The 25931-nt window shown below is 32.1% G+C and overlaps 4 protein-coding genes across 5 annotated transcripts; 2 read left to right on the top strand and 2 right to left on the bottom strand.

Annotated features, from left to right (window-relative positions):
• Positions 1–321: 321 nt before the first annotated feature.
• LOC108323442 (protein SOSEKI 5) lies at positions 322–4304 on the bottom strand. The gene is made up of 3 exons (XM_052878576.1): positions 3707–4304; positions 2752–3621; positions 322–796 (listed from the first exon to the last, which is right to left on the bottom strand). The coding sequence occupies exons 1-3, from the start codon at positions 4003–4005 to the stop codon at positions 634–636; spliced, it is 1332 nt and encodes a 443-aa protein (XP_052734536.1). The 5' UTR covers positions 4006–4304; the 3' UTR covers positions 322–633.
• Positions 4305–15727: 11423 nt separating this feature from the next.
• Positions 15728–17142, top strand: LOC108323448 (transcription factor MYB59). The gene is made up of 3 exons (XM_017555911.2): positions 15728–15931; positions 16014–16143; positions 16326–17142. The coding sequence occupies exons 1-3, from the start codon at positions 15817–15819 to the stop codon at positions 16855–16857; spliced, it is 777 nt and encodes a 258-aa protein (XP_017411400.1). The 5' UTR covers positions 15728–15816; the 3' UTR covers positions 16858–17142.
• Positions 17143–18515: 1373 nt separating this feature from the next.
• Positions 18516–22331, top strand: LOC108323452 (uncharacterized). The gene is made up of 9 exons (XM_017555914.2): positions 18516–18684; positions 18757–18842; positions 19528–19575; positions 19675–19763; positions 20217–20270; positions 20773–20840; positions 20955–21004; positions 21164–21261; positions 21973–22331. Exons 1-9 carry the CDS (start codon positions 18626–18628, stop codon positions 22075–22077), a joined length of 657 nt encoding a protein of 218 aa, XP_017411403.1. The 5' UTR covers positions 18516–18625; the 3' UTR covers positions 22078–22331.
• Positions 22332–23498: 1167 nt separating this feature from the next.
• Positions 23499–25277, bottom strand: LOC108323450 (ATP synthase small subunit 6, mitochondrial). 2 transcript variants are annotated; one of them, XR_008249221.1, is made up of 3 exons: positions 25049–25145; positions 24895–24937; positions 23499–23730 (listed from the first exon to the last, which is right to left on the bottom strand). XR_008249221.1 is itself a non-coding variant. In XM_017555912.2 (2 exons), exons 1-2 carry the CDS (start codon positions 25167–25169, stop codon positions 24891–24893), a joined length of 168 nt encoding a protein of 55 aa, XP_017411401.1. In that variant the 5' UTR covers positions 25170–25277. The 2 variants fall into 2 exon arrangements, 1 of the variants encoding a protein (XP_017411401.1); XM_017555912.2 differs by lacking the exon at positions 23499–23730 and having other exon boundaries at positions 24891–24937; positions 25049–25277.
• Positions 25278–25931: the final 654 nt, after the last annotated feature.

Raw genomic sequence — 25931 nt, 5'->3', positions numbered from 1 at the left:
TTTTCTTATATAACTCGTGAAAAGTTTTTGCCACAAGGTATAAATAGTAGAGTTTCTTTCGCCAATTTTATAGTAAAAATTTTATAAAGATCAATTATATGTACACATTTCAATAAATCAATACAATTAATTGACATATAACATTCTACCCTCCATCTTTTTCTTCGTACCAATTATAGAAATTTATTTATTTATAATGATCATATTATCCTGAGTGTGATCATCAAAATAACCTTTTCATTTTTTAAAAAGAATGACCTGGTGAGATCTTTAACTTTAATAATAAGAAGAAAGAGGCAATTATTTACCAAGAAAAGACAATTGTCACCGCCAACCAGACCCCATATAACGCCAGGAATGAAACCATAGCTAATCCTTACATGTACTGACTTTAGGCCAAAAACCTAAACATCAAACCTACACACGGCTGTCACTAGCAAATTGCCAAGCTCTACACCACTATACTGCCCCTACTTCATTAGAAGTGGTCCTAACTGCTTCCATATTTATACATTCTTCCAAACTAACCTCACTTCTCTAAAATTTTGTTCTCTTCTCCACTATCAGCTAAAATACCCTACAAACCTCCATTGACAAGATTTCCTTACGTTTTATATTCATTCAAAGTATCAGTTATTGTTGTGAGTCAAATCTTTTGCTCCCGTGTTGGCCACCGCTAGCAATATGCGTGGAAGTACCCTCATCTTTCTTTGTTGGTAGTGTCTTAGATTTCCTTGGTATGCACTTTGCCCGCACCACTTCTCCTTCGTGCTCCACTATCTCTAACCGGGAACCGCTGCAAGGAACAAAGAGGCCACAAACAAAACCACATTATTGATAAAACCATTTGTCACTGTCATAATCATAAAGGAAGCTTTTAATCATGGCATCTAGCAGCACGTTGTCCCATCCTTAGAAATTTTTAATTGCTTTTAAGATAAAAGAAAAGTTATTAAGCTCTTTTTAAAAACATACCTAATTTCCAGTACATGGCTAATTAATGAATGTATAAACAGTAGTCAGCAATTAATCAAAACAGAGCATATAATATCACATTGCCCCAGCGGAATTCCTCTTTTTACCACATGCACCCAGTAGCCGCTGATTTCGTACTGCTAGAATAGTTTTAGGTGACAAACTGGCAAGTTAATTAATAATGAATATCTAATTATCAACTCTCTCGATGCTTGAAATTAGACCCCACATGCATGCAGAAACTGAAAAATACTAAATGAGACCAAAACAAAATAACGAGTATGACTAATTGCATCATTAACTAAAATTTAAGTGGTGCATAATAAATTCATTATACATGCTGTGTACGAGATGGAAGAGGACTGACACGCCACTATCAAGCATCAACATCTTGTGTTACTGTACACAACCAATTAAACTAGCTACTCATTTGTGTAAATTGAACATTTTTCGCAAACAAATGTTAAATCATATGACACTTGGAGCAATATCTTAAAAAGTTTTGAGCATGACATGACTAAGTATGCTTTCATTTTCGGGTGCCGAGGCTACATGATGAAGAAGTAGAATGGACAACATCCGGAGACAGAGGAAGTTAAAACCCTACCATGTTCTGACAATAATACATATGATCTACAAAAATTTGAAATCGTAAGATATGTAGTTAAATTCAGAATTTCTTAAATAACTATTAATGTTATGTGCTTACTAAGTATAAGATTACTTGCGCGTGCCATATAATCTAAAGGCTTACCGAGTAAAATTTTAAAGAAAATTGCAGACATATAATCACCCTGTAAACGGAAATTATAGTATTATAATGAAAAAAAATGTTAGATGGGTATTTATTATGACAAACCAACAAGAGATTGCTTCGTAATCTCTTAATCAAGATCTCAGATTATTAAAAAATAATATTTATTATGATGTATGCACAGGAAGAAATGAAAAGAAAAACATAAAGAGGTATTTTTTAAGAGAAACAAAAAAGGTTAAAAAAAAGTTAACTTTTACAAAAGAAAATAGTTTTTGTTTTCACTTTTCCAATTCAAATTTTGAACTTTTTCTTCTCCTCTATTCTCTTTTTCTCATTCTATGCAGAGTTAGAGCATATGAACAGAAGAAACACAAATTGGAAAAAAAGGAAAAGAAATCTATACAGACAGAAAATGAAGTAATAAGAAATAAACAAAGAAAAATAGAATAAAATAAATAGCAACATGGGAGAAAAGTTAGGTCTCTATTATAATAATCTGACCAACACAATTGTGTAATAAAATATTTTACGTTTTCAACTCGAACGACAAAATCTGACCTACTTGTTGGTCTTGAATAACAAATTTTTTAAATGTCTTCAATCTCAAGATGCTTTCTATGTCCTAGGAGCATTACACATGCTTAACCACAACTTTTTATTTAACCTATGAAGCAGAAACCGTATGAATGTCAATGCCCACATTCTCCAACGTTGCTAACTACAAGGTACACGCAGGGGCATGGAATTTACAAAAGTCACCTTAAAACAATGGTTATATAAATAAACGTAGGAATGGAAAAATAAAAAATAAAACATGTAGCCTAAACCCCAAATAATAAATAGTATAATACCTTCTTCTAATAGAAATTATTAAGTTAATCAACCAAAACTTTCCATTAATTAATATAGCAGAAAACGGTGCATAGTTGTGGCAGCAGCAAAAACTTTGTCTTTGTAATTCAGTCAACTTGATTACTAAAAGAGATTTGATAATTAGTAAGCCAAAAAATGTAGCATACCTATCTGCATTGTAAGAAGAAGACCTCTTCAAAGTAGGGGTTTCCACTTTCTTGGTTTCGATCAAGCTTCCGCTAAAATATTCCTTATCTTCCAACCTAAGCCTGTTCAAATCCGGAATTTCCATCGATATCCCTGTCTCCTTTCCCACGTGATTCCCTGCTCCACGGGGCATCCTGGACTTGTAGTGCCCAACCAACGAGAACCCTTGATCTTTCACTGCGTTAACCCCACACTCCTTAAAAGACACAGCGCCACACGATAGCAACTGCAACAAAACCGACGACGCTCTCATCCTCCCACTAGGACAGCTCTCCACCGTCAGATTCTCCTTCTCCGATTCCGAAGACCGCAATCCGAGCCGCCCATCTGCCTTCATCAGCGTCTCCAGCGTCTCAGGGCTCGAATCTGACGGCGGAGGCGAGATCTCATCCCTGCTCAGCTCCGTAGTATGATTATTGTTATTATCACAAGTCACGTGCGAAACCCTCTCCCCTTCCATTCCCGCGTCAATTCCATCATTCTTCTCGTGAATCTCTTCCGCCTCTTCCTCCCTCGCCGCCCTCCTCCGCCTCCGCTTCTCCTCCGTCTGAGTGGCAGCGTCAGCACCGATTCTCCCAGCCGAGTCGCCGAACGATTCGGATTTATAAACACGGTACTCGTTCAAATCGATAGAACTCCACGACTGGTTCCGCCGCCTCGTGATCACCACAGGCGAGCCGGACTCCTCTTCCGATTTGTTAACCCTCGCAACGCCGGCGACACTGTGCTCAACAATCTCCGATCCTTTGAGAATGTAGTCCTGCCCCTGCGTCGGGTAGATGAAATCGTTCTCCGACAAATCGTGCCAAACGAAGCCGTTTTTGTAGCTCCTGAATGACCACCACACCACCGTTAAAACAAAACAAAAATAAAAACTAAATTTGAATCAGTTTAAACAAAACCATAGAACGGTACCGTTTGGAGGACCAAGAATACATGGTGGGCATGGCTTTCCCTCGGAGAACGTGCAAGCGGTTGATGAAGTCTTTGAGGTAAAGTCCTTGAGGTGAAGAGAGAGGAACCTCCATGAAATGAGGGTGTTCCAGTTGGCCGTTTCGGGAGAGGTAGTAGACGACGGAGACTTTTCTGGCCGTTTTGGGCTTGGGCTCGGCCCAAACTTTGGTTCTCTCTGGACTGGTTTCTCTGTCAGTCCATTTCTTGGGAACTTGAAGCTCCGTCGTTATCCTTCCCCTGGAACTCGAACTCACCGACATTTCTCTTCGCTGCAAAACCTCGATGGAAGGCGAGTTGTCGCAGAGTGGTGGAACAGAGAGCAATGAGAACGAAAGCGAAAGAGCGCAGAGAGAAGGAGGGAAAAAAAGTACAAAACCAGTGGTGTTAGAATTTTAATTTGAAGAGTTAGAGAAAATTGCGTGGGTTTTTAAGAGGGAGGGAGAGAGAGAATTCAAAATGTGGATGCGAAAGACAACAGCTACCAAACAAGGAATGCCTGTTTGGGATTCAGTACTGCCAGACCTGTGACCGTGACAGTAGAATTCTCTTTAGTTTATTGCTTGAACGCGCAGAAAAAAGCACGACGCCGTCGTAACGGCTTTGTTTGTTCCTTCTCTCTTTTTACTGTCACCGACTCCAACCCACCCAATTTCAAAAAATTACAATTTACACCTTCCTTCTATCTATATCCTCTTTGTCGTTTTACCAAACTCTGACCCTAGTAAATTTACGGAATATCTATTTCACAGCAGGTAATAGAACCCAAAAGATACGAAATTTCAGAGATTCAACTTTTATCTGAAAATTCAAAATTCCGACTTCAACTCTTTGCATTCAATGCTTGAGTTGAATGATGTTTGTACTGCTGCTCTTATATTATTATCATTATTATCACACACCATATCTTGCATTGCATGCAGGTTTTGTTGATAATAAAAAGATGAACTTTTTGTGGTCCCAAATTTTTATAAAAGCATAGGCAAAAGTCTACGTTCATTTACTCTTTCTTCTTATTCTTTTCTACGAATTTTCAACAACTTTTCCTTTGAAAAATTCAAATGTTTTTAGGTTGACCGCTGAGGCACGTACACGATGCTCACCTAACTTTGACTACATGGAGTTATGATGTCGCGGTTCTCTCACGGCATCATTGGAGTTTAATCAAACCTAGAAAATTTAGGGCTTAATTTATAAGGAGTGGGTCCCATTCCCAATCCCATTCCAGGTGGCGTTTATTTACGGGATGAATGCGATGGTTGACCATGTCCCCAGATTCCCAATGCCTCCTGAAAAGAAGATATTGATCTATCCCACATTGGACAATTCAATGTTCTGATTGAAGTAAGTTGTTTGTGAGAGCAAAGGTCGTGGCTTTGTGGAAGAAAATGCGAAGACCCCACTGAAGCAGCATGCATGGTGGTGGTAGAAATGAGCAGTGTGGTGTGGTTGATTTGGGAGGAAGACAGGACTATGAATTCGATGAACAGAACAGTGTGTGAATAAATGGGAATTGGTCGGTTGGTCCAATATATCGGCACAAGCGTCCAATGGTATGAACAAAGTGATTGAAGAGCACATGCATTTGCTCTTCCATGAGGGTTTGAAAGTCCATAACCATAACCCAGTATTGGCCCCATTCTCAAATTCCACACTTTCAAACCCTTATGTTCCCACCTGTTCATGTTTTTACACTGCCATATATATAACTATAACATCTTTTTCATAAACTAATTCTGATTACTATATAATCAACGTCTTAGAATAGTGAGCCTAAATGGCTAGTGCATGTGGCCGCAGTTATAGTATCGCAGTGTGATGGCAGATATGCTGTGAATTTTCACGTTATAAAAATGGTGATGTTGCGGTGACGATCGTGGCTTGTCATTTAAATAATAATTAGAGAGAGAGAGAGAGAGAGAGAGAGAGAGAGAGAGAGAGAGAGAGAGAGAGAGAGAGAGAGAGAGAGAGAGAGAGAGAGAGAGAGAGAGAGAGAGAGAGAGAGAGAGAGAGAGAGAGAGAGAGAGAGAGAGAGAGAGAGAGAGAGAGAGAGAGAGAGAGAGAGAGAGAGAGAGAGAGAGAGAGAGAGAGAGAGAGAGAGAGAGAGAGAGAGAGAGAGAGAGAGAGAGAGAGAGAGAGAGAGAGAGAGAGAGAGAGAGAGAGAGAGAGAGAGAGAGAGAGAGAGAGAGAGAGAGAGAGAGAGAGAGAGAGAGAGAGAGAGAGAGAGAGAGAGAGAGAGAGAGAGAGAGAGAGAGAGAGAGAGAGAGAGAGAGAGAGAGAGAGAGAGAGAGAGAGAGAAGAGAGAGAGAGAGAGAGAGAGAGAGAGAGAGAGAGAGAGAGAGAGAGAGAGAGAGAGAGAGAGAGAGAGAGAGAGAGAGAGAGAGAGAGAGAGAGAGAGAGAGAGAGAGAGAGAGAGAGAGAGAGAGAGAGAGAGAGAGAGAGAGAGAGAGAGAGAGAGAGAGAGAGAGAGAGAGAGAGAGAGAGAGAGAGAGAGAGAGAGAGAGAGAGAGAGAGAGAGAGAGAGAGAGAGAGAGAGAGAGAGAGAGAGAGAGAGAGAGAGAGAGAGAGAGAGAGAGAGAGAGAGAGAGAGAGAGAGAGAGAGAGAGAGAGAGAGAGAGAGAGAGAGAGAGAGAGAGAGAGAGAGAGAGAGAGAGAGAGAGAGAGAGAGAGAGAGAGAGAGAGAGAGAGAGAGAGAGAGAGAGAGAGAGAGAGAGAGAGAGAGAGAGAGAGAGAGAGAGAGAGAGAGAGAGAGAGAGAGAGAGAGAGAGAGAGAGAGAGAGAGAGAGAGAGAGAGAGAGAGAGAGAGAGAGAGAGAGAGAGAGAGAGAGAGAGAGAGAGAGAGAGAGAGAGAGAGAGAGAGAGAGAGAGAGAGAGAGAGAGAGAGAGAAGAGAATGAGTGTGATGGAAATAGAAAGGAGCTGAGACAATTGTTTCAGAAAAAAGGAGAATTGGGATATGATGAGAATGACTTTTCGAAATTCTGAGATACTCAACAATCCAAATTGTTATAATATCGTATGAAATTCGTTATTTTATATTTACAATATTTCATGTGGTATGAGATCTACTATAAGAAAAAATTCATGTGAGAGAAAAGCTTTCTTAAATACTCTATACTTTTGTGGAGAATTTAATATTATATTCAAATTTCAATGTTTTTTTTTACTCCAAGCAGATGCTAAAGAAATTGGATCAAAGCTTACTCACATTTTGGGCTATGCTTAGTACAAACTATGGACACTTTTCTTCCTGCACCTCTATATATTTCGCTGCACTCTACATAAAAAATTCCTTTTCTTATTCTTTCTGATTCTACAATTTAAAACTAAAAAATAGCTTTTGAATTCTGTAATTAAGAAGTTATAAATAATTTTCAGAAGTTGGAGATTAGAAAATTTGACTTCCAAATTAAATAATTCAAAAGTCATTTGACTTCAAGACTGTATGTCCGAAAACTATATTTTATTTTTAGATTATGCAATCTGAAAATATTTTTCTTAAAAAAATCTGATTTTTTTTAAAATTCAAATTAATCAAAATGAGAACTTTTTTATATGGAGTGTAGGAAGAAATATGTTAAGGTGCAGGAAAAAGCTTCCCCAAACTATGCCCAGTGGCCCAGTTCTTGTAAGTATATATGTCTCGTAATACTTCATTTTTTAAACAAATAAATAGTTTTTTTGAACCAATCAATTGAAATATTTATTATAAACTTTTAGTTGAACATGTCTCATTCCATACAATAACATTTTCTTTTCTATAATTTTAGAGCACTTTCATTCTTTTATAAAATTGTTATTTTTCGTTCTAATCCCATGTTTATTTATTAATCTTGTAATTTTAGAGACTAAAACAATAAAATTATGGATCGATGACAAAAACAAAAGAAATCTTCAAATACTAATTTGATGGTGGGTAATGTAATGCTAATGGAAGAAAATGTTGGGGCGAAAATTTCTAAAATTAAGAATTAAAGTAAGATAAAGTATTATAGTATATTAAAAATAAAAATTCAGAAAAATACTTAAAATTAAAAATAAATTTCAATTAGTATTTTATGTACACAAAATGATAAGTATATTGATGAATTAACTCACACACCTTAGTTATCTTTTATTTGAAATATTCCTTGTTGTGTTAGTCGCATCAACAACTAACAAAATGATAATAATAGAAAATAACACTAAATCTCGTTAAAAAAAAAGAGTAAAGTGACATATTCGTCAAATTTTAAAAGTATTTAAGTGTTACTTTAATTTTATCTGTTTAATTAAAAAATTTGAGAGAGAACGAAGGTCCACAAAAATTAAGTCTTTTCCTTATTTGCGTTTCTTTTCGATAGAATTAGATTACAAAATCTCTATTATTACTAATAAATCTAATTTTTAGACAAGATATTAACAACATAATTAATATATATATATATATATATATATATATATATATATATATATATATATATATATATATATATATATATATATATATTATACTCTATAATTTCATAATATTTAGAAATTGAAATACAAAACAATTTAAATATTTATGTTTTCAAGATTTCTTCTATTTTTTAATATGTATTTTAAAGATAAAATTGTGACCAACGAGATTCTAACTGATAACAAAAGAAACGATTTTGTTACTCTTTGGGATTCTATACATTTTTTTGTTTATAAGAAGTGAAAGAAAAAAAATATAGTAAATGTAAAGAGCAACGTAATTAAAAGTAAAAACAAAATATATAGAAAAAATAGTATTTAAAGTAAAGAAAGAATTAAAAAATTGGATGTAATTTGCTATGGAAGTGGAAGCATTGTTGTGTGATTGTTAAGGGGTGTGGTGGAGTTGTAAAGAATAATGATATGCATGACTTTTTGTTGCTTTAAAAATCTAACAAGATGTTATCTGCTTTTGCGTTTGTGGGCTGAGTGGAAGTGCTTCGTTACCGCACCAGTCCCCACCTCGTATAGTTCCGACCAAATTTTCCCTATGTCACAAATCACCATTGTTGTTCTTACTCACCGGTTTTTTTTTTCTCATTGGGCCCATAAAACCTACCAATAATATGCTCTTCTATTCTTCTCATCATATTCTTTACTTCCTAAACATATATAACTTAACTTAACCGTGAAAATGGTTAACAACCCACGGTAACAACCCACGGGTCAACCCGGCCTATCACGAGTTTAAGCCAGATTGAGTTTGAAGAATTTGTATTTTTTTTATGCGGATCAGATTCAACTCGGCTCATTTAAACCCGTCTTATGCGGGTTGAACCCGTAGTGGGCCGGGTTGGTGGTGGGTCGGGTCGGGCTCGAATTTTTCTGACTCGTTAATAAATGAGCCGGATTGGGTTGACTCACTAAGTGACCAACCCGTGGTGAGCCGAGTCGAGTGGCTCGTTTTGACAACTCTAAACTTAATCATCTATGTTATAATTCTTTTTAACATAAGTATCTATGAATGTAAATTCATTCAGTTATCAGGTATTGAATTATTATTTTTAAAATATGAAATGGTTCCCCTTTAAACTATTAAGATTATATTTGTTTTTGGGTGATTAATTTAGGTAAGTAGCTCGTATGTGCATGATAAGTTGCGTGTGCTATCCACTAATTAAGAAGAATACAATATGGTCATTTTATGCGTTGTTTGTGGTTTCCATTATATGGTCTCCATTTGGCAACAAACAAGCAAGAAATTGACATCAGGTTTATCTCAAATGCATTGCTGATGCCCATTTTTCTTCTTCACTCAACCCATCAATTCCATCAAATAGCTTATTTCTACAAATAAAATAAGCATGTTGTGTTCTTAAATAATTTCCAAACACGTCGCTTCATCCACGACACTTGTTGCGACAATGTATCTAAGCATTTCCTACCAAATTCATCACGACAACCTATAACTAATCATAAACATTCGAATATGACCTTACCAACACGAAAACTAGTAGCAGTGTCTCTACGAAACTTAATCACAATCATGACAGATTAAGATTTAAAAATAATATGACATAGTCAGTAGAGATAGATTTTAGAAATTATTTCGTAAAATCAACTTTGTAGTGTAATTTATTTATTATAAATTTATTTTATTTTTAGTGGATATATTAGATACACTAGTGAACAACCTTTTCTTGTCAGTGTAGTGTATTATAAATTACTTATTATTTTATTATTTTATTGTGTGTACTTTGAATTCTTATACAACACACTGTTGATATTTTATTAATTAAGATAAGGCATAGTGTTATACTTATTAATGAATAATGTGATATTTGTGTGAGTGGGGATGGATAGTTGCTACTTAAATTAGGAAATTATGATATTGATGATGATAGAGTTTTAAATGCAAGAAATTATGAAAGCAAAATTGGATCTATGCACATCACATTAGTGAAAAAGTGATCATAAATGTTTGACAAGAAAAAAATCTATTAAGAATATATGTTATTGTTGATATATTTATTTATTTTTGTTTAAATTAGAGATGTCACAAACTTTTAAAATGAGATAAATTTTATATTTATAGGATTGTTAACAGTTATACAAAATGTTTTCACAAAACTCAGATAATATTATAAGATTACGACATATCTCCTTGATTTACAACCAGTCTTTTTGTTGTTTTTTTTTTTTTCGTTTTCAAGCTAAGATGATTAATAGATCAATAATAGAGACATATTTCTTTTGTTTATGTTATTTTTATGATATTAAAACTTTAAATCTTACTTAAAGTTCCCTTTATCATTACACTCAGATCAGAACAATTTTGTATAGTTTAACTAATGTTTTAAGCACAAGTGAAAGTGAGATAAGATTGAAAAAAATTTTATAAACGAAAAAATACCTCTCAAGTGGTACAATTAGGACCTTATATTTATTATAATGATACACATACATCTTAATTTTATTTACACCAATTGTATATTTGTCTTTTTTATTTATTTATTTCTCTCTTCTTATCACATCATATATTCTATAAATTTATCATCATTTTTTCTGTAGACATGTATTACATTTTGAAGTACCTTTTTAATATCAATATCAAAATTAAAGAATCAATTTTGTAAATCACCCATAACTAAGTAATTGTAAGTAGTTACTACTACTTACAATAGTTGGGCTTTGGATTAAAGTTTACACTATAGTTTTTTATAAATTCCAATAAATGTATTTAACAAAAAATATTATTTTCAAAGTAAAAATACTTGAATTTGATGTTGAAAGTATTTTAATTGATAACTCATTTTTTGCCTGGCCTAGAATTTGTCCAAAACAACACAATATATTTGTCAGATCATTTATATATATATATATATATATATATATATATATATTAAATTACATATTATTATAAGTTTAATATTTGTTAACTGAGTATTAAATAATTTAATATTATTCTAATAACAATCACTTTAATTTAATAACAAATTATGAAATAAAATGAACCAATGAAAACTATTTAATTATATATGTAAAAGAAATAACTTTAATTTACGCTTGTAAAAAAAACACAACAGAAAAGGGAAGTCAAAAGTTAGCATTTGTTTAAGAAAATTAGAAAGGATTGAGATAGCAGTGACTGATAGATTTCTTGCACACTGTTCTTTCTTGGTCATCTGAATTAACTTTACGTCTTTAGTGTACTTTTATTTTCTAAAACTTTATAGTTTTCCTTTTTTTTCAATAATTTATCACAGAATTACATATTCACAATTTAAAAAGATAAAAAAAAAAATATTAAATACATTTTTTAAAAAGAGCTTAAATGTATTTCTTATCTTCAAATTATTTTTAAAAAGGATATCTTATTTTTATACACGTTTTGTCTGTACACTAACGTGAAAGTAATGTAAAATATTTTTGTATAACATATATGGACTATATAACATAAAATTCATGTAATGCTTATTGAAAATATATTTTACATTATTTAATAAAATATAGAGAAATAAGATAAATATATAATTTAATTTAAAACTTTAACTGAAAAATAATAATATAATTAAGTCCGAAAAGAATTATCAGATATATATTTGTTAATTTAATTGAAAAGGGAAACGTGGGACCCTTTAATTATCTTGTAATTAAAAGGGTCAAAGACCTTGAGACACAGAGAAAGAAGAGCATATAATCAAGTGGTGTATCCACATACTGGTGCCATCCACCTCACTGCCCAATCTTTTTCTGCCCATTCTCTCACTCTATTTCTCCACAAACAAACAAACTTCTCTTCTATAAAACAATATCATCATTTCCAAAAATATACTTTAAAACACATAAATATTTGATATTTTTTCTTAATTTTTATTGTTCTTATTTTAAAAATATAAAAATTACGTTTTATAATTATTTTATTATTAAATGAATGTAAATATGTTACTTTTTTATTATTTATCATCTCTGCAATAATATTATTCAAATAAAATTTAGTTAAAATTTGAAGAAAATAGGGTATTCTATACATATGGTGGTGTAAATTTATTGATCTTCACCGTATGACTACCACTTACATTATGTTCACTTAAATAGATTTGGGAGAGAGTGATTTATTAAATTTGAAGATAAACATTTTTTTTGTTTATTTGAGTGGATTTGGTGGTAAGTATAAGTAGATTTTGAAGTAAATTTTTTTTAATATATCAAATCTTACATTAATTCTCACAAACTTTATTTCCAAATTCATTCTTGCTTATTTTCAAATCCACTCAAAATACACACAAATATAATTGTCAACAGGTGAATTATTAGGAGAATTGAATAAATCGTGTTTTTTTTCTTTCTACAATTCTAGCTTTTGCTTTATTTTCACAAATTTGAGAAGACTGTCATGACCTAGAAATTTAAAGGATTAACATATAATACCTTTTTTTAGTATGAAAAAAAAATTAAACAGAATCTATAAGGTTTTATTCATAATGGCTATGGATTTTTTATATTTGGTTTTCAAACACATTTTATAAAAAATAAAAATGGGTGAAGAAGGAGTTAAAATTATATTTTTATTTAATTCCAAACCTCTTTTATATTAATTTTTAAAATTAAGAATAGTATTAGTAAATTTTAAGAAACATACTTTTAAATCTAATCTAATCCGTTTATAAGATAATAATACAGTTTATAAATTTAAATTCGTTTTGTTTGTAATTAATTTAAAATTTCCAATATATTCTCATCCTGATATATACATAATATATATATATATATATATATATATATATATATATAATACTTGGTAAATTCAAATTACAACATGCTTTAAATAATTTTAATATCATTTTAAACATTAAATTTTTTTAATTTAATTTAAAATATCAACTTATAAAATGAAATTTAAATATATAAATTCGTTTGATCTCTAATTAATATAGATATATTTAATAATAAATTTATTATTTAGTTATAAGAAAAGTATTCTATTATTTGTGGTAATAATTATTCTTATATTTTTCTGGTAATGATTCTTTCAAATGATGTCATATTCCACTCTCCTTGTCTACTTATCATCACGAAGTTCATGGATAGCACTAATCGACTAAAAATGTGTAGAATTTTCGGATCACACAGAAAATCAGTGTCCAATTAGAATCATTTGTGTCCTTAATTTAATCCACTCCACTCAGTTTCCGAATGCGACCAATTTCGGATCTTTCTAGAGAATTATCAACTCCGAATCATGTTTGGACTAATTACATTATAATCTCAAAAGTATACCATATCGTGATTTTGTTTAATGTTGAAAATCGGTCGCCAATGATCATATAACATATTTTTTTATGATTTATAAATTCAGGTAAACTTTTACCCAGACAAGCAATTCTCAACAAACTCAACCCATGAATAAAGTGAAATTAGATGTTTTCACTCAGCCGCAATGGAAATAAAAAATGACTTAAATGTAATTAAAAAATGTTTCCAAGGGCTCTCACTTCATTCATTTTATATATTCATGTTTATTTTTTCAAAAATTGAATATTGAACAAACTAAAGTGGACCGACATGGTTCCAGCCGAAATCCCAAATCATGTTTGTTGCAGGGACACCAACCCGACATTTGGTATTTCTTTAGTACAATACGAGTGACAATATATAATTTTTCATCTGAATTATTAACAAAAACCTATCAGATTTTCACTTTGTACTATGAGAGTAAAGATCGGACATAAAACATCTCAATGATTTCTTTCCATTCTCCACTTGTAAAGTTTGATTTGTCCAATTCTCTTTCTTTTATTGGAAAACCTGGGCCTCCTCTTTTCTAAAGTCAAGGAGCGCATCAATTCATCAATTTGAATAAGAAAACCCCAAGTTGCTTCCTAAAGTCATTTTCCTCCACCCATTCATGTTACCACAGTTCTTCTAAAATTCTATACCTCACAAACTATATTTTTTTTTCCATTAAAATAGTCACAAATCCAATTTCGATTCTCAGCTGGTTTTTCTTTGTAATTTTTTTTATTTATCTTTAAAAGGTTAAATATATTTTTGATTAATTGACTTTTTATATTAGTCTCCTTTTCGAAACTTTGAATCAATTCAGTTTCTTATCTTTAGAATTGTATGAATTTAATTTTTTTAACTAAATTTTATTTAATTTATATGATATTTCAAACACAATTCTTATTAAAATTTGAGTATAAATATATTAAATAGTGTAAACAATTCAAATATTAGTATGAAACGCTTTTGAAATGTCAAATAAATCAAACAAAATTTAGTTAAAAAAACTAAATTTAGACATTTATAAAATCAAAGAACTAAATTGGATTAAAATTTTAAAAATAAACTAATTCAAAATTTTAGTGAAAATTATGAATAAAAAACATATTTAACTTGTCTTTAAAATATATTCATGAACACCAGTTTTGATATTTTGAAATATATATATATATATATATATATATATATTTAAATATCAACAATGTTATTAACGTTCACACCAAAATACTTAAAAAATTTTATTTCTCACAAATTTAACTTATGACGATAAAACATTTCAGAAAACTTAGTCGTGTTGAATATATTGACAAATTATAAAAAAAATCTTCTTCAATCACGTAGATTCATTGTTTTAAGAATTTATCCATGTTGTGTTACATAAATTCTTTAAGATAGAATAAGTACTTTCCAAATTTTTTTTAAGGATATTAGAATTAAAAAACTCTAAAAAATAGTAAATATACTTAAAATAATACAAGAAGAAGAAAATAGAATAAAATAGGTACGAGAGAGAAAAATAACAACAATTTTGCATTCCTGTAACTACAATTATCTAGATCTTGGAAAGGAACTACAATTATCTATATCTTGGAAAGGAAGCATCGTCCAACAATAAATTTGTTACAAGTAATTCTATCAACAAACAAAATCAACCAACATAAATTTAACTGAATACAAACTCAGTCAATTCAAACTCGATTACCTGAAATCTGTCGTATAAAAAAAAATAATGATATTTTAATAATATTTTTTTAACATCTGTATTATTGATCTATGTTAGTGTTTATAGTTATTATTATTAATTCTGAAATAATTTTAAATTAAAATTAAATAATATTAAAATATTATCAAAAAATAATTAAAATAATTAAAATAATATTGTCAAAATATCCTTGTCTATAAAAAAAAAAAAAGAAGAGAAAAATCCAACAGACTTTTACTATATAAGACATGTTTCGTAACACGTTGCAACTTATTAACCGCGACAGGAAATCTCCTCAACTAATATGATCCAAAACAGTAATTAACCAGAAGAACCCCTTATGCAAATCTGTAACAGTGAGCATGATTGGTGCAAATAAAAAGTAATCGAGAAAGTTAGAATGAAAGATTGATGCACTTCCTTTATTATGTACTGGTGATGGGTGACGTCAGCATCCTGAATTGGCGACAGAAAAGTTAACGATGAATGAGCATGCGTGCACCACATGGACGGTGGATATGCAGACTTGCTTATTATAAAAATGAAGCGAGAGAATTACGAAGAGTGGGAAAACCACATATAAATAGTGGTAGTAGGGTGGTAGAATCCGTAAGTTATCAAGCGAAGAGTTAGAAGAGGAGAAAAAAATGGTTCAAGAAGAAATGAGAAGGGGTCCGTGGACAGAAGAGGAGGACTTGAAACTGGTGTATTTTGTAAACATGTTTGGAGATCGTAGGTGGGACTTTATAGCAAAGGTATCAGGTTTGAAGGTGGAGGGAGACAGTGAATAATAGGTATGAATATTTCAATCTAAGCACCCTTTAACCACGTCACTTTGTTGTAGGTTTGAATAGAACAGGTAAGAGTTGCAGGTTACGGTGGGTTAATTACCTCCACCCTGATCTCAAACGAGGGAAGCTGACATCCCAAGAAGAACACCTCGTCATGGAGCTTCATTCCAAATGGGGAAATAGGTTTGAGAACCATGCAGAAATTCATCTATAAGCTACCTGCTTATGATCACTCCAAATTTTCATCTTTTCCTACTCTATGCAACACCACCACTCATCATTCCTTTCATACTGTGTCAATTTTTTCACTTATTTTGTTAATTGGTTACTTCAATTGCGTTGCTCACTTTCATGGTCCCTTGCAGATGGTCAAGAATTGCTCGGAAGCTACCAGGCCGTACTGACAACGAGATTAAGAATTTCTGGAGGACTTTCATGAGGAAAAAGAAGGCTCTAGAGAAAAAACGAGCATCACCATCCTCCTCCTCGTCATCATCTTCACTGTCCTCAATCAACCATGCTGTGGATTCACATGCTTCCAAAGAGGTTGGAGAGGAGAGCTTTTACGACACAGGTGGATATGGATATGATGATGTAACAGGGTTGATCAGTGCTGGAGAAGAGTTCTCTTTGGATGATATATGGAAAGATATTGTTTTGTCAGAAGATGATACTATTCAGCAACAACCTCTGTACGAATTGCAGAGTCAAGAGGGTTGCAACTTCTCTTCTCCACCTGCAATGATTTATTCTCCATCATCATCATGGGAGTACAATTCTTCTCACCCCTTATGGGTGATGGATGAAGAAGAAAGTAGCAAGATGTTGTTTCCTGCATCAAGTGACCAATACTATTATTCCTGCTACGAACAGGGGAATGCATTTCTAACTGGCTAACTAGGGATTCCTAATTTTTTTAATCGTTATCATGTTGTAACGTTGTCTGTGCCATCTGTCGGAATAAGAAGAAGGCTTGAAATGTACAGCACAGTGTCTTTGAGCTTTCGGCATGGTCCTCCATAGTGTGACACAGCTGTAATCGACCCCGATATAACTGTAGTCTATGTGTTTGTGATTTTGCTTCAACCAACATCCAATAGGGGAGGTTGAATGTTCTGAATGTAAAATATACATCAGCACTTTTTAAAATGAAGTTTTAATATCTGGTCTGGCACCTATCCATTATGGCACTTCATTTCAAACATATTAAATTGATATCAGCCACTAACTGCTAATGCGTGAATAATTTGTGTGCTCCTTTCCAAGCAGAAGAACAGTATCAGATGCACCCGACAAACCTTTCGGGAGAGTCAACGTGGCGCATTAGTGAACTTATGGTTCTGCTTTATTACAAGAAAAAAACATTTTTCAGAGTTATTAACTTAGTGGGTTAAGATTGTTATGAATTTGAAGTGTATGCTTTTGTTATTGTTTTTCGTAAGAGAAATTGTTTTTAATACATTACTTTTTATGTCAACTTTTTTTTTTTTACATGCATCTCCCACGTGTTTTCATACTTTTTTTTTTACTTTTTCAAATGTATTATTACTCTTCGTATATAAGGACAAGACGCAGGAAAGAATAAGCAATAATAATACAAGAATATTCAAATCCAAAAAAGGAAATAAAATAAATTTTTTTAATAAAATCAAAATCAAAATTACGGGAATCCACCCATTTCAAACTTAAGTTAATCTAAATATAAAATAAAATAGACTTTTATGGGTACGGGTGTGACAATTTTTGTGCAACAGGTTAATTTTCTATTTAAATTAAAATGTGAAACATGATTACTTAAATTTGAATTAAATAAAAAATAATTTTTTCACAAAATTTTTGGAGTACAATTTACTATAAATAACTGTATAAAAAAACAGCATTGCAGAATTTTTTTCTTAAAACAAAGTGGCAGAAATTTTAAAATAAAGTGTAAACTATTCCTATGATATATTTTAGATTATATATTTGAAGTTTAATTGCATGAATTATTTAGAACGTAATCTTTTAAATTTTCTAGTCCTGACTTAAATATTCTGCTTTGATTTAACAAGAAAATTAGATTAATGAAAATGCACGTTGAGCTGAATTGGATACCACTTATCTAGATATTTTCTTAACATTGACCTAACAGTAACATTTTTTTTTTAATTAACTTTGCAAATAGGAGCACTTACGTATCATTTATTCATAAAAAGACTTAATACGAATCAAACCTAAATTAAGTAAAAGAGTGCTTCACTTAATTATAATGAGATTTGATTCATTGGACGACTTCAATTCTAAATTATCTTGTTTGAAGTGCGTTTTGCTTAAATTAAATACTAATTTCTGGAAACAACGCGAAGATGATAATATATTTATTGAGTAAAAACAGTTATTAAATAATATAATTTAGAAATAACGGTTATTCACCATTACAAAACTTGAGATATTATTGCCCTTTAACTTATTTTATTTTTATTCATAAATAATAGAGACGACGATAGAAAAAAAAATGGATATTTGTAAAAGAATAAATATATAATATATGAGAAAAATATATAAAAATGATTCAAAATAGAAGTGAACCCTTGCGATTGGTAGTTGCTGAGTGTTTATTATAGACATCTCCGGCGAACTAGGGAAGGAGAAGAGGGAAACGAAACGAGAAATCGAGAGACGGAGAATGTCTCGTATCTCCACATTCTATCTTCTCGCTTACAACTCCTTTCAGACCGTTGGATGGTACAAATAACAATTCTTCATCTCATCTCTTTCTTCAATTTCTCTTCTAACTCGCTAATTTCTCACTCGCAGGACGCTTTCGTTGATTAAGATTTTGTACAATCTTATCGCCACTGCCTCCATCAACGGAACCTATGCTTCCGCCGGCAATTTGATTTGTCAGTTCATTCCCAAAATACCCTTCTCGCAATTCTATTATACACTGAAAACAACGCACTCAGCTTATTTTGTTTTAACTTTTTTCAGTTTAATTACTCATTTGTTATTTATTCTTGCAATGCTTGCATTTTAGTTACTTCGCATACTTTTTTTGAATCGAGATAATGTTCAAATTTAGTCATTAAAATTTTATGTTGCTAAAAAAGTCATATAAGTCACTCGAATGTTTTAACATTGCTGTTAATTCTCCGAAATTAATCTCATTTTGTCATTTGGTCAGTCCGCTGGATACGATGAGTGATTATAATAATAGTAATATATTTAGAGATAAAAAGATGTTAATTTTATAAATTTTTATTTGAATTTTTAAATTCTAACAAAGTAAATTACACTTTTTTTTTAAGTTTAATTTGATATCTTTCATTTTTGCAGAAAATCCTCTAATTATTTTGACAACATTATATTACACTGATATCCTTATAAATTATGGTAGTCCCTTTAAAAGTTTTAAAATTTTTTGAATTTGTTTTAGTACTTACTTTGGGAGGAGACTAAAATAAATTAAGAAGTGTAGCGGTAAAGACTAAAACTGTAATGTTTAAGAAGAGTAGAGATTAAAACGTGAAGATTGTATATTTGTTTAATTAAGCCTAATATTTGCTCTTGCTTGGTACTTGATGCAAGGTTTTCTGCAATGTGCTGCATTCTTGGAAGTTATACACGGAGCCATTGGTGCGTTTGCCACCACTGTGAATGAAATTGGATTGCTTTGTTGGTAGAACACAATTTTAGTTTAAATTTTAAGAAGCAATTTTAACGAGTCAATTTCAGGTATTGTGCCCAGCGGAGTTTTGCTTCCTCTTATGCAATGGGGAGGAAGGACCCACTTTGTGCTTGCCATTGTTCGGAAACTTGATGAGGTTTTATGGCTTACTTTCAGTTCTCTTGTCCTTTTGTTTTGCCAAAATTCAGTATGCCACCGAAATAGAAAATGTTATCCCAATTTATTAATGTTTTACCTTTTTTGGCTAAGTGCTTTTTAATTTTTTTCTATTCTTTCACAAGTGCGACATGTGTTGGCAAGACTCATTTTGAATGATATAGTTCCATTTCTTTCCACTTTCGTTTCCATATGCTCTTGTTCATGGAATGAACCACTACATTTAGTTTTTGAAATTATTTACAGCGAACACTTAGCCTACATTATGAAAATCCTGTTACTTCATTAATATCATCATTTCTTATGTAAAACCATAATGAAACGTAGGACCCTTAAATTCCTGAGGACTAATTTGAATGTTTACTCGCGTATGCAATGGTTCACAATCAGACACAGAAGCTAACTTTGGTTATTTGTTTCATGCTTTCTGTAGCTCCAGGAACTTCCTTCAGTTTTTATCACTTTTCTTGCATGGAGCATGGGTGAGGTAATTTGCTTATTTTATTATTGGATGTAGTTCATTGAATTTTCTAGCATTACCTTCTGGTTTAAGCTTTAAACAGTTGTTACATAACCATTTAAAGCAACAATTCATGTACGTATCAACCGAAAAAAGAGTCACTGTTGATCATGTCTGATGTTTTCAGTAGAGCAATAACAGGGAACATTTCTTCATAACACATGAAAAGTTCACTTTTTACAAGTTTTTAGGATATTATGGATTCGAATTCACCTTTAATGTTCCCAAACTTCTTTTAACCCCTAGTTTATGTCATCCCTATAGGTTTCCTATAATATTTTTTTTTTCTTTTTAAGAGAATATCGGGTGACTTTTCATGGCGTGTAGTGTTAACTGTAGCCTGATATTTATTTCTATGGCACCAATGGTTTGTTATGTCTGATCCATGAACATTGTGGTATAAAAGAAATATATCATGATCATTTTCCAAGTAAGAAAGATGATTGGGTCGCAATCTTTGGAGATGCAGGTCGTTAGGTATTCACATTATGCTTTCAGTTGTTCGGGAAATTGTCCTTCTTGGATGACCTATCTCAGGTATTTTTCTATCACATGCCACATACTTCAAGCTTGAACAAAGTTAATATCTTCGATTATTTTAATAGAGTACTCTTTTCAAAGTAAATGCTTGTTGCTTCATCCTTTAATTAGGTACACCACGTTTATTCTGCTGTATCCTTTGGGAGTGGGTCCTGGTGAAAGTGAGTTCATAAATCAATACCTCCCTTCTATCTCGGAATTCCGTTTTTGAATGAATTTTAAATCGATTTTACTATAGGCTTGACTTCTTAGCTATTCCTTTCATAATCAAATGCCATCAGCCCCTGCATAAAGTAACTGATATATGTATTATATTGCAGTATGGACAATGTACCAGGCGCTTCCAATTATAAAGAAGAAGAATCTCTATGCAGATTCCTTTTCAGGCCTCCCATTTAGTTATTATGATTTCCTTAAGGTAGTAAGTTCTTATAAGTAACAAATAATCCATAGCCTCAAATTAGAGATGAGACACATCTAGAAGATAAACTTTTTCATAAACACATCTAGAAGATAAAAATAAGAAAGAAAATCAATTGAATTTCTTTATAAACTAAGATTAGCTTATGTATAAATTAATTTGTAGAAACTCTTTCCATATAGTCTTTTTAAATTTTTATTTTCAATTTCTGCATTAATTAATTTTAACTTGTGGAAAAACTCATAAATTTTTCTTCTTATTTTTTTCATAAATATACTAGCATACTCTTATTAAGTATTTATTGAAGAAGGGCTCACCATGTAATGTAAGCAACTATACATAATATGACTTTATGATAAAAAAGGAAATAAGATTAGACTGTTTGCATGTCTTCCGTAAGCTGTTTAATAAACTATTCGGAAGAGCGTATTGAAGTAAGTAAAAGCAACTTATAAACATGTCATAAGTTATTTTCATAACTTTTAACAAACAATTATTGAAGTGGTGATGCAAAAAGATAAGTCCAGATTAACTGTATATAAGAGCTCCTCCAAGAGCACCCAAGTGTTGGGAGCTGACTGAAACTGGTTTTTTGCTGCATATCAAATGTCCTTTGTGACCCTTTCAATTTAATTCTGTTCAATTGTAGCTCATGTACGTACATGAATTGTTTATTCTTTTAATTTATTCTTCATTTCTCTCATTCAGGTTGTACTTGTAGCTTATCCATTCCTTTGGTTCAAACTTTACCTGCACATGTTCAGGCAACGACGTGCGAAACTTTATAAACGCCATGACAAGAAAACGGCTTGAGGAGCTTTACAAAACTTTATAGACACCATTCTTGGTTAGTCAAGTTGGAGTGATGATTAAACTTCTGATACAATATGTATTTTGTTAAAAAAATGAATGACTTTCTTTGTGGCACTGAAGACACTCATTCTGAAATTTATTTATTTCCTTTCCAATTTTTTTGTTGATTGGATTCTAGTGTCAAATAATGGATTTGTTCCTTGTAATATGGTAAGATTTGGGAGAGAAAACGATTTGCAATGTTTTTGCCTTCAGTATTGTGTATACAGATTTCTTCCTGGTAAATTTATATTGATGTATACAACTAGTAACAATGATAGCTTGTTGATAAAATGAGTTAGTCCATTCTTCTGAAATATTGCATTTCGAGTTTATGGTCTTCTTGAAAGTAAGCATTATACTGCACCTTGTTTAACTTGTAACACAAAAAGGAGAAACTTTGATATCTTATTTAGTTGAAAAACATTTTAAATATAGCTTTTAAAGAAATATTTCAATTATTGACAGATGATTAATTCATTACATATTTCATATAAATTAGAATTTGTTTATGAAGAAAAAGTGGTTGCAGTCGGGGCCTCCGTTTTCTTCCGGTGAAGCCACGTTTACGGTTTGATGTGATTTGACGAGGGTGCATCACCGACTGTGACCAATGGGTGATGATGGGTCCACGGACTAATAATATATATATATACACATTTTCTTCATTCTAAAATAAAAAGTGATAAACGAAGATACTTAAAAGTGGGGAACGAAATAACTCACACTTCTCCGTTTGTTACCACTTCTATGGCCGAAATTATAAGTTTTGAAATCAAAAGAGTTAAACAAACATGCTATGATTCAATTGAAGTTTTTCTTGCCCAAAAACAATATCCGTAAAATAGAAAAGAAAAACGACAGGGTAAACTTTGATATTTGTTATTAAAATTTAGATTATTGAAATCTTATTTGAATAGTAGCTAAGATTAAGAGGTATATATAACTTTTTTAAATGGTTATCCAAGAATACTAATTTCTAATCTTAAGTATTTAGAAGTCTTATGCTTCAAATTTTGAAAATATGAACATTCAAATTGCATATGCACTCATGCAGGTTATATTGTGTCCATATTCCTTGTCAATCTTTTTTTTTATCTCCATATAAAGCATGCATCAGTTTTGGGCATTATTTTTCAAAATGATTACTACTCAATTAGTCTTTAAAATATGGCAGCAATTTTACTGCCCTGCACTGCACAGCATTAGGAAGGTTTTTCACTCTGAATTAATCAGCTTAGTTGAACTAAGATAACTAGCCCCGCAGTCAATACTGAAAAGTAACAAAACATGTTAGCAAGGCACAGAACGTACGCTATTAAAGACGTCTATTTCCCGCAAGATTATGGAGGTTACAGGCAAAACTACACTTGGGATAGGTATGATAATGAAGGAAATAACTTGAATCAGAAATTTATAACCATTGTGGCTTTTCTTCAACCAGATTTTGGCACAACAATAACTGAATGTAAAAACATGGGATACAGGCTTAGAGAGATCATCCAGTGCATCTCTCTTATGTTATTACAATCCATAGAATCAAGACAAACAAAGTAATCTTGACAAATCTAACACAGTGCAAAGCCAGTGCATATCTCACTATTTAGAAGTCACCTGAAATACATATGAACACCACAATGACCAATTATTAGAATTCTTGCATTTAAACGCATGCCTAATAACATAACAGATAGAGCATAAAACAAATCAGGTATAGTAGCAAAATCCGTAGTAAAATCGTTGACAATAATGAGTTATCTCTAATAATTCATCAATTATAGCCAAAGGATCATTACTTCAGTTTAATAAACCAAAGGGGTCATTCGAGTGTTAAAAAATATGCTTCCATCAACTCTTGAAAGATTATTTTCCTGTCCAGCATATCAGGTTTGAGAGCAAACAAGCACATTCATTGTCACAGTTGTCTACAGACAAAAAGGCAACTGAAAATTGAGCCTGATATGACCACTGATCAAGATGCTAACATAGCTGTGATCAGGCTAACAGTTGGGGTCAACAACAAGCTAGATTTTATACATATCTAGCTCAGAAAGGAAATGCACCCTTCTGTGAGAGGAGCAACGCAGTAAGATAATTCAAGTAATTCTGGACGATGAATTTCAAAGATTACATTATCAACCTTTATTAGAATTAAGAACACAATATTAAATGAGAAAATTGCTCACACATCGATCATATCCAAATATCGATATAAAGAAGTCAAAGACACCAAAGAAAGCATGGAACTAAACAAAACTGCATTTACAAATCTTTTAATTGGTTGGGCCCGTCCACGTTCAATTCTTACATCTTTGCCGCAAAGTGTAGAAAAATTAAGTAGGTAATGCGCTTAGAGTTTTGTTATTATAAAAAAAAGGGATAAACTTTATTATAATTGCTGGTTACCAATTCTATTAGAGCTTGTGATATATAACGATATCATGGTTCCGTTAGGAAGTCCAGTGTAAACAGTACGAATAGGATGAATTGAGAGCAAATGGATTGTTAGAATAAATCAGTGAATTTCCATATCAATCAACTGTCTCTATTCGCCACTTTGAATTGCTAACACTGTACAGAACGACACATCACGTATACGTACAGCAATGTTTCAAAGAGGAATCAGCATTTTCCAATAGACAAAATTCAGAAACTACAAAAGACAAATAAACAACCTCAACCGCTCAAATATTCAACACTCTGAAACGGCAGAAACACATCCGTACCAAATACTAAAGAACCAAAACACAAATCAAAACGCCTCGCAGATAGGGTTACCTTTTGTGCGCCTGAACGAACTTCGAATTCTTTGCGTCTTCCTCTGCAAAGAACACGAGACAGCGAATTACTGAATTACGATTCGATCAAAGAGAAAACACAGTTAAATTCATTAGAAAGAGAGACAGAGAGAGTGATTGATGTGGTGATTTACCGGTAAGGCCGAGGGAGAACTTTGTGATTACGGTTCCGGTGACTGCGAATCCAACGAGGAAAGGCCAGTTCCGTTCCCATTCGCGCTTGAAGAAAACGAGCCATGGATCGAACTTTCGCATTTTCTACCTCTTTGTATCAACGCTGCTGCTAATGCAATGCTATTTTCTCAAGCTTGCTTATGATGCTTTCTTATCGTAGTCGTTGCTGCCTAAACAGAGATCTAAAAGATTCCCTGGTTATACCTTTTGTGAATCCATGTAGATCCAATCCAAATTTAATCGGGCTTCAAAAGAGGCCCAGATAGAGAAGGCATGCTCGTTGGGCTGCTCTGGCTTCAGAAGTCCGAATAAGAAGGCAATTATATTTAAAGTTTTCAAAATCAAAACTAAAACATTCAAAAGCATACATGAACATGCTCATATTTTTTTTATTATTTTACTGTTTTGGTTTTAAAATTGTAACGTATGATCATACCATCAATTATAACTCGGGTCATTCAGCGAATCATTAGTGAACTCGATTTGTTAACAAACAAATCAATCGGTCATGAATCCTATGTTATCTTTAACGTTGATCAACTTAAAAATAAAGAATAATTAACATAATTAAATTGTATTTAGGCTAAAGTTAACAAGAAAAATGGTTTCGAAACTTATAAATAAAAGTTTGATATAAGGAGATAGGTTATGTGGAGTATCTTCTATATTTACTATTCCAACAATTTAAACAAACGGTTCAACATAACATTTGAACTCTTAACAACATTTAAACCTTGAAAAATACGACACAACTCAAACTCTTGACATCGATCCATACCCAAAATAAACATGTTTTACCATGTCAAATGAACTTGAAGCTTCCCATTTATTACTAACTTGTAA

Source organism: Vigna angularis, chromosome 5 (assembly GCF_016808095.1).
Source record: "Vigna angularis cultivar LongXiaoDou No.4 chromosome 5, ASM1680809v1, whole genome shotgun sequence".
NCBI classification, from domain to species: Eukaryota; Viridiplantae; Streptophyta; class Magnoliopsida; order Fabales; family Fabaceae; genus Vigna; species Vigna angularis.
Note: the sequence above shows the minus strand (reverse complement) of the source record. Positions and strands in the feature narration are given on the sequence as shown.